The following is a 16493-nucleotide window of genomic DNA, read 5'->3' as shown; positions in this document are numbered from 1 at the left end:
CGCAGTTCCTGGGACTACGCATGTCCAGGTTCTAGTCTTCCAGCTGCTTTGCTCCTATAGTGTGGACTGTCTCCCAGCCACCTCCCCACCCATGTGAGACTTGCCTGCTTTTGCCCCCCTGCCTGGACCTCTTCCCCTTTTTCCTCTTCCAGTTTGGTTTCTGAAACGCCTCCTAATAAGCCAGTCACCTTCACCAGGACCTCTTCCTAGAGCTTGCTTCTGCAGAGTCCAAACCAAGACAATGAATATCTTCTTAAATTATTTCTGATACCCTACTAGTATATAATGTCCGTGAGAACAGTGCCTGTTGCAGTAACTATTCATGGGTATAAATATATCGCGTATAGACTATCAGAGCTTACAAATTACATTTATAATCAATGTGACATTTTTAGACATCAACATACATCTTCTTAAAGATTCCAGCACTTACCCATCAATTTACTGTATCTGCTGTCACTGTGCTTCTGAGTGGCAAACACCAACTTATTACAGGGCCATTTACTTACAGGTTCAGTACAATAGTGTGTTTCGAGTTCAGTATAACAAACATATGGTAAAGCAAGAGCTTGGCTTAAGTGGGCATCTACAATCAAGTCCTGGCAGTGCGTTTCTTCTTAAGGATTCCACCCCTTGAAGGAACCTGAAGAGGATGTTTACTGTCTCTGAGCTCTGAAATCTCTCAACAGGCGGTGCTCGTGTAGCTGGGGAGATATATACATTTGGCCCTCAGGTTCATAAAAGTGAGGATGCACATCACGGCGGTGGGGAGTGAGCGATGGTTCTGGATATTGTAATCAGGCGTGTGTTCCGGGCGGCCAGGGCGTGAATTACGAAGCGTGCGCCAAGCAGGAACGCTGGTAGAGTTGTAAAAGGCTTGTAACCTGCTCTGGAATACAGAGCTGGTGGATAGTTATTGATTGCCTGGTGGGGTGGAATCACTTTTCTTCCTGACACGCTGGCGGGAGGAGGGAGGCCGTGAGAAGGAGCTCCTGTCTGTCAGACCGGCGCGGCGTCTGCCCAGGTCCTCCTGCGGGTCTAGCCGATCGAACCGAGTGGCCTCTGACCTCTGCAGATGCTCCCCAAGTCAAGTGGAAGCACAGCAGCCGAGCAGAGCTGGGTCTGCTCTGCTCAGATCTCACCCAGGAGAACTTGGGGTTTCAATAACGGGTATTCCCTATTTGTGCAAGGGCCCGGGGCGAGGGCGGGGTGATCCTTCATGGCCGTGTGTTCCTCGCCACCCCCAAGAGGGTTGAGCTGAGCTGAATTCGCCTTTCAGTCGGTAGGAACTTGTCCAGAGCGGTGAGTTTCACCTTCAAGCCTGTGAAAAATCGAACGGGATTGAAGAGTGGCTTAACCCGTGCTGGTGACAGTGCGGGGCTGGCTCTGAGTGGAGTGAAACTCTAAGTAAAGGCTGCCGCAGGCAGGCTTAGAAAGGGGGTGAGCACACTGAAGGTGTGGCTGTGTTTAGCCCTCCTCCCCAGGGTAAGAGAGGGGCTCCATAATGTTCTCAGGTCTCTTCACTCTGCAGGTGCTACCAGGAGGAGCCTGGGATTGTAGATCAGCCAACATTTCCCACGCAGGGATATAAGGTGCCGGTCTCATCTTCATGTATGTTATGAGCGGTTCGTTTGGTTCTCCTACCCCCGCGTCAGCCTCAGGGAGGTGGCTTCTCTGTATGGCTTCCCCTTGCATTACCTGCAAAGGCCCCGCTGACCCTCCCAGGTCTGGGATGGGGTGCATGCAGATTGGCGTAGGGCTGGTACTGAGCCAGTACCTCTCAGAGAACCTTGAGTGGGGATGGAGTACCCCAGCTTCTGGAAACAATTGGAATTTAGAACGTGGAGCAATTGCACCTTTTGTTTTTAGCTTCAGGCCTTAGCTTTGTGTCTAGGATGATGACAAGAGTCTCACTCCTTGTTCTGTTGCAGACAGTGACCACAGAGTGTGACCAATGGTGAGACAGACAGACGTATAGCGTGGGCACTGCAGGAGCGCAGAACAGGGCCACCCGAGTGGGAGTCGAGGGTTCAGGAATACTGTCCTATGAGAGGTGCAGCTGGGTTAAAATCCAGGTGGAGGGTGGGTGGGATAAGAGCATTACGGGGACCTTGGCTGGGCAGCTCAGGAGGTGGCGGCTGCAGAATGTGAAGGGCGTGGTCACAAGGAATTTACCAAACTCATCCTCAGAGCAATAGCAAATGCCTGACAAACTTCCAGGAGGGGCCCCTGTGGTCCTTCTGGCCCTGAGGCTGGAAGCGGGGAGCTCAGTTTGGGAGACTGGTTGCAGAAGGCGGAAGAGGCAGGCTTGGGGGCAGGGTGGCTAGGACTTCACGGTGGAGTGGGTGTTGGGGAGAGAAGTAGGAGGCGTCCAATTTGCCTGGTTGGCTGTGTGACTGGGGGTCTTCACCCTGACAGGGAGCAAAGGAGAAGGGGCGCCCTGTGCGGAGCCGGGGAGCCCCTGGGGTGCCTCCCTCTCAGAGCTGTGGCTGCAGCTGTGGTTGTGGTCACGGGTGCATGTTTAGCCTCGCCCACCTCAAGGCGGTTTTCCACAGTAGACGGAGGGTCCCTGTGTCGTTCCTACTGTGGGGCTGATATTGGGGAGGAGGCAGTGAGGTCATGAAATGGTTGCAAAAGCACGTCGTGTTTCGAGGGAGCTAGGAGCCTTCTACCACGGGACATAACTCCCTCCAAGACGAGAAACCGGAGGAGCCCGGAAACACTGCATTTTCCTCCCTGCAGTCGCTTTGACAAAAAGAAGACTCTTTTCCAGGAAAATAGGGAGTTGAGTAGCTCTGCGGGTTCCTAAGTGCCTGGTCTGAATTACAATTTGGCACTGGATGGCAGATGTCCCAGCCTTTGTCAGGCGCTGGGTCCTCAGGCTGGGCTTACAGGTCTCTAATACTCATTGTCTCTGCCCATTAGGATTGATCTAAGGCTCTGCAATATTTATCTTCCAAATCACTTCTGTTTGTTTGCTTGACAATCAAGCCACGATGTAGCTGCTTCCTGAGGCTTCACAGACTAATATAATTTCACAGCTCCAATTACAAAGAAGAAAAATTATTTCATCTCAAAACAGAGGAGCCAGACGTTTCTGAGAAATCATGGTTAACAAAAAGACACAAGTACTTCCCGGAAAACAGGCCCCATTATTCATGGCTTCCTTAGCTCAAATCTTGCTGGCTGTCACCGGCAAGAGGCTGTGTCTAGTGGGGGTGCTGGTGGGGCTAACCTGTAAAGCAGATGACTTTCAGATTGACAAGTCCCTGCTTTTGCTGGGGACTGGCCCGTAGCCCCGACAAGCACAGTGGTTGGTGAACAGCATAAACTTGCCCGCTGGCTTCCCACCCAGCAAATGCATCCTTCCCCCTGCTACTTCCTCTGAACCTTTCCTTTAGGGAGCCACAGAACACTCGATGGGTTTGACAGTGATTCAGTTCACCCCTTCCTCTGCAACTTCCGATGCCCCCTACCATCCCTATCCGTAGGCAGCGACCTACTGCTCAAATGCTGTACTTCTAGGATGGAGAACTCACTACCAGATCTTTCCGTGATAATTTACTAATTTAGCTCCATTTTAAGTGGCGTTTAAAGTCTTGTGACTTCCCAAGGAGATCTTTATTAACATCTCAAGTCTCCAAACGGGCCTTTTCTCTGGGATTCATGTCTTTGTAATGCAATCTAACTGAGGTATCTCAACTAGAATACCAGCAGGATGAATTTTTAAGATTAAAACACAAATCTCATCTTGATTATTCTGTAGCTCTGTCTTTTATGGCCAGTCCTAACAGGCTGGGGGAGGGACCGGAATTGTGAGTGATGTTCCCTGGAAATGTTGACCTGATCTTTAATGTTTACATTTTAAATATTCATGAATTACCTGTTCCATGAAAAAAGTTACCTGAAAACCAGAAAGCGCGGAAACTAAGAAACGAGGACGCTAACGTGCCTCTGAACCGCCTTCCTTCCAGAATGCCGGGACATCCTGCTGCCTGTCATCACCAAGGAGCTGAAGGAGCTGCTGGAGCTGGAGCAGGAGAAGAAGTACTGCGTCGAGCTGCTCAACAGCATCCTGGAGGTGCTCAGCTGTCAGGACGCGGTGAGTCCCCACGGCGACGCGCAGTAGATGCCCTGGACTCGGACCGGGCCTGACGTGACGGACCTCTAAAATATCGATGCTTATGAATAGCAATTGAAATCTAAAGATAAAAGTCAATGGCTCGCGTGGCGGGCCGGCCTGTCCAGTGACTGACCCCCGTCCCCCGGGGGTGAGAGATGGCTCGGGGCCTGGAGAGGAGCGTGTGGCCTGTTGCCGGCTTGCTCCTGGTCAGACAGCCCCTCTCATGGCGCAAGGAAGACATGTGTGGACTCGTCCGTCACTGCAGTTTGGTTTGCAGGGGCGGGAGGGGGAGTTTCCCATCCCTACATGGCCAAGGGAAGAAAAAAAAAACCCTGTTCTGCTTTCCTAGCTGATTGCATTTGGTCTTGTTCCTCCAGTCATCTGCTGGGAGGGTGAACGTGGTTAGGACTCGCTGTGAATGAGCAGAGCGCTCAGAAGGAGCGTCCAGGAAGCCTCTGCCCCGAGGTGGGCTGCGTCCAGAGGACAGGGCAGGGGCAAACAACCGGGAAGTCTCTTCTGAGTGTTTGCGTGAGCTCCCCCCCGCAGCCCCCACTCCGGGAGAGTCCTCGGAGAGGGCCTTCTAGATGAACCGTCTGTGCGATGGGCTATAATTAGAAAACCGCTCAGACCCCATAGTCAGCCATTTCTTTGTTCATCTCTCTTCTGCGTCGGCCTTTCCATCCTCGCTATCCTAATTAATCTTCTTACCTCATTGCCAGGAAAACACAGTAGCTTGCTTCCTTCATTCATCCACTCACTCACTCACTCTTCTGTACATGTGATGCACCAGGTATGTGCCGCACATCAGGGACACAGAAGCATGGTCTCTTTTCCTAAGAAAATCCTTGCAGACATGAAAATAAGCAATTTCAGTGTAACGTTGTATAATGACTAGAATCTAGATGCATACCAGCAGCACCGAAACTACAGAGACTTCGAGAGCTTGTGTGTGTGTGTGAGAGAACGTTTTTGTCAGGCGAGCCCTCACAGAGGACGTGAAGCTGCAGCTGGCTGTTCCCGGGCAATAATTAATGATCGCAGATGCTACTTTATTTGCTGTTTCCCAGGCACGGAGCTAAATGCGACCCATGCCTTCTTTCTGCTCACCCTGATCAGTGCCGCTGAGGGTTATGATTCCCATTTTGCAGATGCAACACCTGAAGTTCATAAGCGTACCGTTCAGCTCCAGAGAGTAAATAAACTGCGTGGTCCAAATTCAAACCCAGGTCGGCCAGACTTCAAAGTGCGTGTAATCATAGGCGTTAGAGATGCACAAGCCTGGTCTTTTCCTTCTCATTGTCTTTCTGTCCTCACCCTGTTTTTAGTGAGGCGGCGGGGGGGGGGGTAACACCTGAAAGCTCCAGTACTCAAGATTCACTCCGTGATGATGTTGTGATAATGGCGGTTTCAGACACACCTTCACAGCTGTCCAGCTGGCCCTAAAACGTGTGGGGACAGTTTGGCCTGACTCTCACAGGGCAAGGGCATGGAGGTTGGCCCACCAACTTTCCAGAAACATTCTACAGGATGTTTCCCCTTCCTGCTGAAAGGAACTTGCAGTGTTCCTTACATCTCAGTAATACTCAGCTCCCTTCTCGTGGGGGTAGAACCTGGGTCCTTGCGACTGGGGGCCCGCAGAACCCAGTTTGAGGAGCGTGCTTACAGTGGGCGAACTGCCCAGTTCCTGGCGTGGGTAAGGCGGCCCCAGCTCACAGCTGGCTTGGTAGGCAGTGATGCCGAGACCCCGCTCCTCCCCTGCGAGTGTCCTCCCAGAGTTCCGTCCTGACAGGCTGTCATCGGTCTGCACACTGGGTGACACCAGACACCGGCGAGAAGAGGCTACTGTCTCCTGTGCCCTGGGTGCCGGGGGCTTTAAAGCAGAGATGTGAGTGGGAGGCTGAGCTCCCTTTGGGGGACTGTGGCGTGTGGAGGTGAGGCGTGTGGGAGGTGGGGTGTCACTCTTCGCTGCCTGCGAGTGCACTGCTTTCATAATGACTTCGGGCTGTGGGGACTGTCCCAGCCCTTTCCCTAGGAGGAGCAACTCAGCTGTCTGTGCTGGATGAGTTATTCAGTACTATTGTTACCATTGGGTTTGGCACATGATCCTGATGCTTTTGGAGCTTCACATTTCAACTCTCCAGCTCTTGGATATGAAAATCTCTCCACTTCTCACAAGCTTTTTCTCTGACGGAGATTCATGCACGAGCCATCACCGCTTTGAGCTAAACTGAAAACCACCAGCCCCAAGAAGCTAATCGAAATCTCCCTCGCCGTAGAAGCATGCAGTGGCTCTCCACTCCGGCTGCACACTTGCGTCACCCTCGTTGGCACCAGCCCTAGCTGTTCTGATGTAATTGGCCTGGGGTTGGCGGGGGCATCTCGGTGACAAGTTTTCCAGGTGACGATAACAGGCAGCCAGGGTGGAGGACCACGGCACCCCCAGTGCAGAAGGTCTGGCACTTGAGCCTGAATCCGAGTGACTTGGAAGAGCTATGAAAACAGGTTTCTGATCACCGAGTTTGAAGGATGGGGCCCGACCGTTTATTTTTCTAACAAGTTCCCAGCCGATGTGGATGCTGCTGATTCAGGGACACTCTTAAGAACCACTGCTCTCCTATGACCTGTTCTTTCCTCCATCTTTGGTGTCCCCTGGAAACAGAAGAACAGTTGGGCTCCTCTTCACTCCTTTACCTTCCTAATTGAAGAGCCCTTTGCAGTCTGCAAAACCTGCCATCTTCCAATGTGGCATTTAATAAACCGTAACATGGCAAAGTCTTCAAGGCCATTCATTTGTACTCAGCAATTCATTTTCGTGCGGCAGCGGGGACATGGCCCATGCAAATATCTGACTTTGAGAATCCAGACCGTTGGATGTGCTGTTCAGTTTCTACGGGCACCAACTCCTCAAAATTGGACATTAGGAAGGAAAATTAAAAAGGCTCCCAGGGTGAACATCCTGGATTTTTGTCCTGATGGTGAGGCTCCTCTCTGCAGATGATAGCCCAGCCACCCATCCATTTATTACTGGTTCTTTGTGGGTCCGGGGAACCGCCCAGCCCCACACCCCAAGCACAGACTGTGTCTTCCCGCTGCAGGAGCCATGGCCCAGGGGCGGAACCACACGTGGAAGCTTCCCAATTGCAGTGCAGAATGCCAAGCTTCCTTCTGGGGCGCATTGTGTGCTTGGGGGATGGGAAAGAGTGCTGTCTCCAGTAGGTTTCCATTGTTTCCCTAATTACACCCCAGCACAGCAGGCCTGGCATGAGGAAGCTGGTTTCTCTGTTATTACCTTATTCATTGTAACCCTGGGTGGCATCTGACTGAGGTCATGAGATGTCTCCCTTCGCCTGGGGGTTGATCTTTTTTTCACCATAGTGTTAAATTTCCTCGCCCTGCTAACTGTAGTTGCTCTTAGCATTTGAAAGGGACAGGCTCAGGTGAAGGATGAAAGGTCAGACTTCTGCCCCTCTGAACGCCGCCTTTCCTTCCCCCACCCCGTGGACTAAGTTGAGCTGTCAACTTAGGTTACTTGGAAAAGGAGGTTTCATACTGGCTGCGTTCTGTGCCTGGCATCTGCTGAGTCACTCACAAAGTTTAATTTCATGCCAGAGCAGGAGGGAGTTGGCTCTTCTCTTCTTAACACAGGCTTTTATTTCTGTATGTCATCCGTCTGACGGCAAGGGGAGTCACGCCCTGTGCCCTGCTTACCAGTCACGCAGTGGGTGAAGCTGACTCGTGGTTCTGCGGGGAGACGGCGTCGGCCGTATCTGCATCATGGATGCAGGGCAGGCCCAGAGTCCGCCCTTTAAAAGTCAACTCAGGAGTCCGCTGACCAGGCCTGAGGGTTCGAGCGAGGCCCGCTCTTTTAGTCATGACCGGTCGGGGGGTTCGATGTTTGGACTCATCTGCTCAGACGCCGGTGGGGAGGGCTTTCGCTCCTGCATTTTCTCTTGCTTGGAAGGTCCTTTCCAGCTCTCATCTTTCTGCGCAAGTATGATGCCAGTCTCCTTTCAGGTTCGGCTCAGATAACACTTCCTTTCCGAAGTGTCTCCACTCCATGTCCTCTCCCCCTCCCCGACCTCCCCCCGGCAGGTTGGAGGACTCCCCTCGCTGGGTGCTGGGTGCCCTCACACTGTGTCCAGACGGATTCCACAGCACCGTCCTCTGCCAGGCTTTGTGTCCAGACGCTCAGAGAGCGAGCCTCACTCCCCCGCCGGCCTCTCAGCCTGGCCCCTCAGCAGTTCCACCGTCACGCCCCGTCCTCCTGCGCCGCCGGTACCACCCTGCCTCCCGCACACCCCGCACTCCCCGACTCGTGGGCTGGGTGCCTGCCACTGGCACTGCCAGAAAGAGCCCTTCACCTCCACTCTGTGCCGAGCCGAATCCCGCCAACATCTGGAGGTCGGAGGAAAGTTCACTCTCCCCAGGCAGCCTCCGCTCACCCTCTCGGCCCTCCTCTCTCGTGGTCCCAGGAGCAGCGTAGGCCCGCTCTGGGTGGCACCTGCGTGTCGTCCGCTGCGGACGCATCTGCCTGTGGAAGCAGGAGTGCCCTGTGGGGGAATCAGCCACGCCTGCCCTGCTTCTCTGCCCCCCCCCCCGCGCCCCCCAATGGCAGGCACACAAAGCTATCTATTGAAAGAATGAATGAGTGAATGTGACTTGCCCAAATCAATGACAGGGCCTGATTGCTCCCTTGGGTCTTCTGCTCTGAGTCTAAGAAGATATGTCTGCTTTTTCCTCTTTTTGCCTTCCTTAGATATCAGGTATAGGGCTTGAACTGATCCCACTCAGTTCATGACATGTTGTCCTCACTGGGCTATGCAAGGCCCTCCCGTATTTATTCTCTCTCTCTCTCTCTGTCTCTGTCTGTCTGTCTGTCTGTCTCTCTCTCTCTCTCTGTGCATTTCTTACCTTTCATCCCTATCTCCCACTCCCATTCGTCTATCTCCCCCACCTGCTATGGGCAATTCATCAACATATTGGTACATGTATTTTTTAATGCACAAAGACACACACTGGCACTCCCAGGCTTAGCCCTCCCTCAAAGAGGACCAGGCATGGACAGCAGAAGCGCATCAGCATTTTCAGCTCTGTTAGGGCCTGATGGATGGGGAGAGGGAGGGACTGCGGCGCGCACAGGGAGTAGTCTGACCGGAGGGTGCCCTTGGTCCGGCTCTGCCCCTGACCTGAATCTTGCGAAAGAAGCACCCTCCGCAGTTCTGTGCCCGGGGACCTCTGCAGTGCATCCCCAGTGGCCAGCCTGGGTTCTGTGCTCTCCCAGAATCCTCGGCAGCCTGCCCGAAGCAGGGCTGGAGGGAGGCTGATGCCTCCTCTTTGCATTACCATTTAATTCCCAGGAATCAATACCACTGTGCAAAAGCAGCAGGCTTTCTTCCCTCTGCTCCCTTGTATCTCAAATAAAAGGCAGGGAGACGAGGCTAGCTGAAATTCTTCGTCTGTGGTGCATTCCAAGCAGAGAGCAGCTAATTAATCCCCCAACTTGAAGTTGAAATAGATCAAACCCTCTGCCTTCTGCTATGCCCAAGACCATTTCCTTCCTACCCCTTGCTCCTCCTTTGCTTTCATGGCATTAACTGTGCCTTTGCTAGGCCAACGGAGTGACATTATGAGGTCACAGACAGTGACATCTAATACACATTTTTCCCCAGCACTGTGTAGCCTGCAAAGTCTTTTCTCATAAATCATAGTGGTTTGTTTCTGGCCACCGCGTGGCAAGTAGGTCTTATTATCCCCATTTGATGAGCGAGGAGCCTGAGCCCCAGAGAGAGGCCAGGTGACTCACCTGACACAGGTCAGAGTTGGTAAAAGGCGGAGCTGGGAGGGAGTCACCGCATCGCATTCCCAAGTCAGCGACCTCTCCTGCACCAGTGCCTGCCACCACGTCGCACTCACACTGTCCTAGCATCATTTTCCTGGTGGAGGGACAAGCGCACGCTTTGGGGTCAGGGAGTCAGGCTACTTAGCACCCGTCGTGGGCCCCGTGCTAGATGCTGGGCGATGGTGGTGAGCAGAGAGGGCGTACTTCCTAGCTCCCCTTCTCCCTAGCTGGGGAACCTTGGGAAGTCATACAGTGTCCCTGTACAATGGGGACGCTGTTTCCCCGGGTGGTCAGGGTTGCAGGCAACAGGAACACCTGTGAGAACAGGCAGCCTTGCCCCCAGCAGACAGTCCATATACTCAGGACACGTGGCCTTCCTGCTTCCCTCTCTCTCCTGCCTTCCCGTGCTCTGTCCACCGTTCCAGGCTGCTCCTGAACCATGCCTGCAACTCGTCTAGGAACAGTAAAGGGCCAGGTGGCCTCCTGGGAGAATGGCAAATACGTCCTGAGCCTGGGAAGGGCTCTGTCCCCCTCCTGCCAGCCTCTGGTGGCACCAGAGGCTTTGGGGCGGGGCTGCCAGGGAGCAGCAGGTGCTGCCGCTGGAGCAGAGCCGGCCCCGGCAGGGCATCTGGACCTCCCGAGTGCTCCTTCCTGAGTGTTCCCGCGGGGCCTGCATTTTCAGGGGCTCCTCTGGGGGTCCAGAGCTTCAGGGCTCGTGACAATCACTGGAGGGGGTGGTATGCTGGAGCTGGCTCACACCAGCTCGAGAGAACCAAACATTCAATTTTAGGAATCTTGTGAGTTATTTGTTAAATAACTGCCATTATTAAAAATTTATATAAATATCTATAATTAAATAAACGAAATTAAAATCAGAGGTAACAAATAGAGACTCAAAATGCATCACTTTTCAACGACCTTACTACACTTTATTCTCCCGTCGATCGTGTTCGTTTGGTGGGAATACTGCTTCACGCTCTGCTCCCGCTGCGTGTTCGGTGACGTCACATCGGCAGCTGGACATCAGCGACGCAGGGGGACTCGTACACAGAGCTGGCAAGCACTGTATATCCAGACTTTTCATTTTTCTCTTCCTCAAGAGCCAACTGGTAAACACTTTCCAACACACCACTGCCCGGGACTCAAAGGAATGATAAAAAATAAAAACCCGAAGGCCCAGGGGAGCTGCCTCTGCGCGTCTCCTCTCCCTCCTCCCCCTCGGCCCCTGCATCTGCCGCTGTGCAGAGGTTCTCTGGGGATGGCGCAAAGCGAAGACACTCCAGGGAGGCAGTGGTGTTTAAGACCGACTGAACGCCCCACCCATAGCGGAGATGCAGAAATCTGTGCTGTTCGCCGTGATGGTCACTGATGGCCGCCCATGGCTTCGCTGCTAGCCGCGTCGAGATTCTGAGCACCTACACAGACCCGTGAGGACAAGGGCCCCGACTCCAGCCCAGGTAGGGGTGGGAAGGCGACTTGGGGGCCGTGGGTTTGCCGTTGCTGTGCGTAAGCTAGACGTCTCCTCTGCACCGCCATGGGAACGGCCCCTTTCCCAGGGAGAGTGTTGTCTTTCCCCCAGGCGGTTTTGTCCTTTTGGCCTCAAGTAGGGTTTAAAGATGATTAAAAATTCATTTTGATCGGGCAAACACCACAGGAATCATTGTTACAAGGAAGAAGAACCACTAATGGATACCAGGCTTGTTGGCGAAAGCATGATGAGAAATACGATATTTGCATAGTCTCCAAGTATCTTCCCAAAGTATCCACTTACCAGTGACAAAAGGAGAGATTGTAACCGGATGGCGCAGAAACCTGACCTGCAGCACCCGAACCACGTGACGAGAGGCGGCAGCACCAGCAGGGACACGGCGGCATCATGTGCCTCTTGACAAGGCGTGCTGAGCAGGACAGGACACCACTCCCGAGGGGGGTCGTGCCCACAATGCACCGCCCGGGGCCCCATCACGCACTGGAGGGGGCTCAGGACCATGGCAGCTAAGTTCAGTGCAGGACCCCGAATTGCATCACGGGCCAGGAGCCTGGCTGCGCTAGAATCAGGTCTGTGGTTTAGTTCGTAGTGTCATGTCCACAAATTTCCTGGGCTGGCCATTGTGCTCCAGTTAATGTTGACATTAAGGGAAGCTGGGTGAAGGGGGGTGAGAGTTTTCTGCACTACCTTTGCAACTTGAAAGCCTAACATTTCAAACTAAAGAACATTTAAGATTATTTCCGAGGTACGTCAGGGGGGACTGCCCACATACAGAGGATGCGTTTTGAGGATGGACAGTGCCCCAAAGCACACCTGTTTCAGTGTGAAGGGATGAAGGGTTTCCCCTGCTTTTTCAGTGAAAAGCACAAAATCCGCAGACGAATGGCTAGGCTTGCCAGAGGCTTCCACACTGCGAACTGCTCCGACCCGTGAGGAGGGGAACGTAACACCTACCGACTGAGCAACGAGGCCGTGACTTGGCTGAGCCACCCGCATGCACTGACCCAGGACCAGGTTCTGGGGACTGGGAATGTGGGGAAGCGGACAGGCCCGTCCCGGCGGCAGGGACCCCAAGAGCTGCAGCACGTTACCTGGGCTGTTTGACAGCCCTGTCCATGCAGTCATTCCCAGGCCAGCCTTTGGGGCTCGAATGCCGCCTGCTCTCTGCTTCGCGGGCTTGGAAAGTGGGTGGTTTGGCATAACTTCCCAGATGGCCCTTGGGTTGTTTGTTCTCAGGGGATCCCCCTGGAAAATTAAGAGACAGCTGCTGTTGAGAGGAGACTAGAAGTCCCCCCCATAAGATTAATAACCCGACATGTTCTGTTCCATCGGCACCAGCTGAAAGACTTCTTGAAGTATTCTTTAGCATTTCTGTATCTGCCATGACCAAGGTCTGGAGGAGCTTGCCTGCCACCAAATCGGCGATGGCCTCTCTGCACCCCCTTCTGTCCTGTACCCCACGTCCACCTTGACGGCCTCCCAGTCCCAGGCCAGGCCGAGGGCGGCAGCAACGTGTACCGGGGCAACCGCAAATCCAGTCATCAAGACAAATAATATTTCCATGCAGTATGGTTTAAGTAGCCAGTATTTTGATACTCGGTCATGGATTTTTGCATTGATTTTTACTTTTAAAACTGTGGCGTTAAGTTGAGTCATCTCGATTACGAGTTTATGAGCCTCTTACATTTTGCACCCCCCCGCCCCGCACCACCCCAGTCAAGTGCCTGAGTGGTGTCTCCGCTCAGTCCTTTGTGTAGTAGGGCCCTTTGTCAACACTGGCCACCTGCAGTGACGAGGCTGTATTCTGGCGCATGAGTGAGCGAGCGGGGCAGCTCTCAGGGGTGGAGAAGGCACTTTTCTGTTCACCCCGCAAAAGGATGCTGCGGAAGGCTTCTGTCTGCAGGGAATCCTGCATAAAAGCGCGAGTTGAAAGGAACAGCCATTTACATCGAACCTTCACTGGGCCAGCCACTTGCTTTCCAAAAAGCTTTTCCTACATAACGTCTGAATTAAATCTTCCCTTCACAGTTGGGAGCATGAGTTAAAAGCCTGCTCAGCAGCAGAAAAATATAGCCACGTTTCGTCCAGGTTACAGTTACTGAGGGAACTATAACTTTGATTTGCCCGGCTGGTCTCGATGTAAATCCCGGAGCGAACCCTGTTAAGCGAGAAGGGAGATGCTTTGTTTTTAAAGATGACTTTGCTCCACGGCTCCGTCTGGGGTGGCCCCAGCTGTCCCCTCAACCTGGGGCGACCACCGGGGGCTCAGAGGAGAGAAGTCTCCAGAAAACAGCCCAAGTCCTGGAATAGACACTTTCTCAGGGACGTGTTAGAGCACCGCCCGTGAGGTGAACCATTGTTACCTTGGCAGGACAGGCTGGGAGTGAAGTGTTTCGTTTCAGCCCGGGTTCTCCAAGCAGCAGGACACACTCCAGGTCTCTCTGGCTCTGTTATGAACGCGGCCCCTGGCTTCTTCCGCCCGGACCTCAAACTCAATGGAGCTTCCTACCGTTCTCTGTCCGTGCGCCGTGTGTTCTGGGCACACCATTTATCGCACCGCCCCACCCCACCTCCGTGTCCTTTCCCCTTTCTTTGTCCCTCCCCTGTCTCTTCCGTCTGGACAGCGTTCACTCTGGCTTGTCCTGAGGGTCTCCAGTTAGTGATTCGTAACTGGAATCTCGCCTTCCGATCTCCTTTTTGTGAGTCACTACATTAGTCAGTAAAATCACAGTCCTGCTACTTCCTGTTGCTCTCCGGGTGACTGGTGTCACAGGCGTGTGGCGGCCGCCTCCCCGCCGTGAGCATCTGGACGGTGACTTCCAGGGGCAAACCTCGCCTTTCCTGATGGGCCCGACCCAACTTCGCCTTCCGTTAAGAAAGATTCCAGCTTCTTTTCGTCCTGTGGCATCACTTTCCCGGCTGCGTCTGACAACTTTTGATTTTATCATAGGATCGAGCACTTAATTATCTGCAGTTTTACTTTTGTTCCTTGTCATAGTAGGCCTGCCTGGCATACGTTGAAACAGGACTAACAGTGTGGGGTTTTTTTTTATCTTGTTATTTTTCTTTTCAACTAAGGCGATGCCTTTCCGTCTCACAAAACACGAACTGAGCACCTAGCATTTGCCAGGCCCCATTCTGGGCACCGTGGATGCAAAGGCGATCGAGACCAAATGCTCTTTCATTCCAAACTACTCTGGGACCTTATTTCCCAGTGTTCCCCAACTCTGGTCCCTGGCCTCGGTGGTCCATTCACTTTCCCGCTGTCCTGTGCCTTTCTCCATGGCGAGCACCTCTCCCACTGCCACCACGAACCCTGTCTGAATGCGCGAATCCGAGCTGTCTCCGGAAGCCCGGGGCAGCTCCCCTTCACCCTCACCCCCGCCGCCGGCCCCTTCCACAGACATGTGTCCACCGCCGCCTCTTAGAATTTTTCACAGACTGCATCACCATCGGGCGTGCTCTGATATGGGGGTCCTCTACCCTGTGGGTGTTCACAGACTCTGCAAGGCCGGAGCCGATCCAGTCTTCTGTCTCTCCTCCTCCTCTCCGTGGCCCGGGCATGGTGCCAGATTCTGAGCAGACACTCAATAATTAATCTCTGCGGTTTGATTGATCCCTTCATCTTCAGTTATTCTCCTTTCTCAAATACATGCTGACACTCATTTTAATTTTTTATACTCAGCAGACCCTGGTGAGGAAGGCACATTTGTTGCATTCAGCAGCACATACGAAGCAGCACGCCTTTGAGCGCTGGTGCACTGTCCCCTCACGGCTGGCTCAGAATTCAGCATGCGTTTTCCCGCAGAAGCGATGCCAAGCCGTAGCGGTGGCCGGCCCGTGGGGGGTGTGTAGCCCGCAGGGCCACTGGACCCTGGGACAGAGACACTCTGTGGAGGGACCCTGGGTGGGGGCTCATGTGTCCTTGGCCTCATTTCATGAATACTTTATGAACATTGTATTGGGTTGGCCATAAAGTCCATTCGGGTTTTTTTCTCCGTAAAGTAAAAGGCATATTTTTCATTTTCACCAATAACTTTATTGATTTGGGTATTTTGAGTATGTCGGCTGTCTCCTGCTATTGGCTTCTAGTGGGTAGAGGCCAGGGGTGCTGCTAAACGTCGTCCAACACATAAGACAGCCCCGCAGCAAGGAATTATTTAGCCCAAATGTCAATAGTAACAAGAAACTCCACAAACCACTTTTGACACGTCTGACCAGTCATGCACCTTCTCCATACACTGCACAAATCTTTTTTTTTAGCATTTTAGTTGTGTTTTTACCTTTCTTGAAATAATAAGGTAAAATACCGAAAATGTTTCACATCTTCTTCCAACTCAACATTAAAATGGCTGCACAGAAATTCACCAGTTTTGATCATTTTTTTAATGCATGTTGATATGACAGCTGTCACAATGCAATCTAACAAAATTGTTTCAAGTGAAGTTAAATACAACTAAGCACTACTAGAGCCATCCTATGGAAAAAAAATGTAAGCAACTCTTAGGCCAGCCCAGTAGGTTCTCCACCTTGGTCGGCACTCACCCTACACCTCACCCCCTCAGACTGTCTGCTTTCTCATTAGACAATAAGCCGCATGGATGCAGTGTCTCTCTCGTTCACTGCCACATGCTAACACGGCACCTTGTACACATGGGGCAGTCAGAAAATATCTCTCGACTTTCACTGAGTTAAATGGAAAGATTGTGAACTTTGGAAACACACAGACATGGATTCAAATTCCACCTTCCTTGCTGATTGACTGTGTGACCTCGGAGAAGTTACCTGGCCTCTCTGAGCCTCAGCTTACCTCTACGTAACATCTTGTTAGACTATTAGGTCGACACTCAATATGTTTCCTCTTTCCTCCCCTCTGGCCCCAGCACAATCCCATAACAAGTATTTGATTGATGAATAATGTCTGCTTCCCCTGCAGTATCGGTTGAGGCGGTGGTGATAGGGAAGGTGGTGTTTGATATGAGAGCCTTTTAGCAGCTGTAGAGAACATGGGAGTGCTATTTCCGGCTCTAGTTCTGACAGTC

At 52.7% G+C, this 16493-nt stretch overlaps 1 protein-coding gene across 2 annotated transcripts in view; it reads left to right on the top strand.

Moving 5' to 3' along the window:
• Nucleotides 1-16493, top strand: part of DOCK2 (dedicator of cytokinesis 2) — a 354825-nt gene that overhangs the window by 130996 nt on the left and 207336 nt on the right. For both annotated transcript variants that reach the window (XM_045820015.1, XM_045820013.1), the window contains exon 26: nt 3975-4102. In XM_045820015.1, the coding sequence (XP_045675971.1) occupies nt 3975-4102 (128 nt within the window). The remainder of the gene's footprint in view (nt 1-3974; nt 4103-16493) is intronic.

This window comes from Phyllostomus hastatus, unplaced genomic scaffold (genome assembly GCF_019186645.2).
Source record: "Phyllostomus hastatus isolate PE091 unplaced genomic scaffold, TTU_PhHast_1.1 phas_contig_150, whole genome shotgun sequence".
NCBI classification, from domain to species: domain Eukaryota; kingdom Metazoa; phylum Chordata; class Mammalia; order Chiroptera; family Phyllostomidae; genus Phyllostomus; species Phyllostomus hastatus.
Note: the sequence above shows the minus strand (reverse complement) of the source record. Positions and strands in the feature narration are given on the sequence as shown.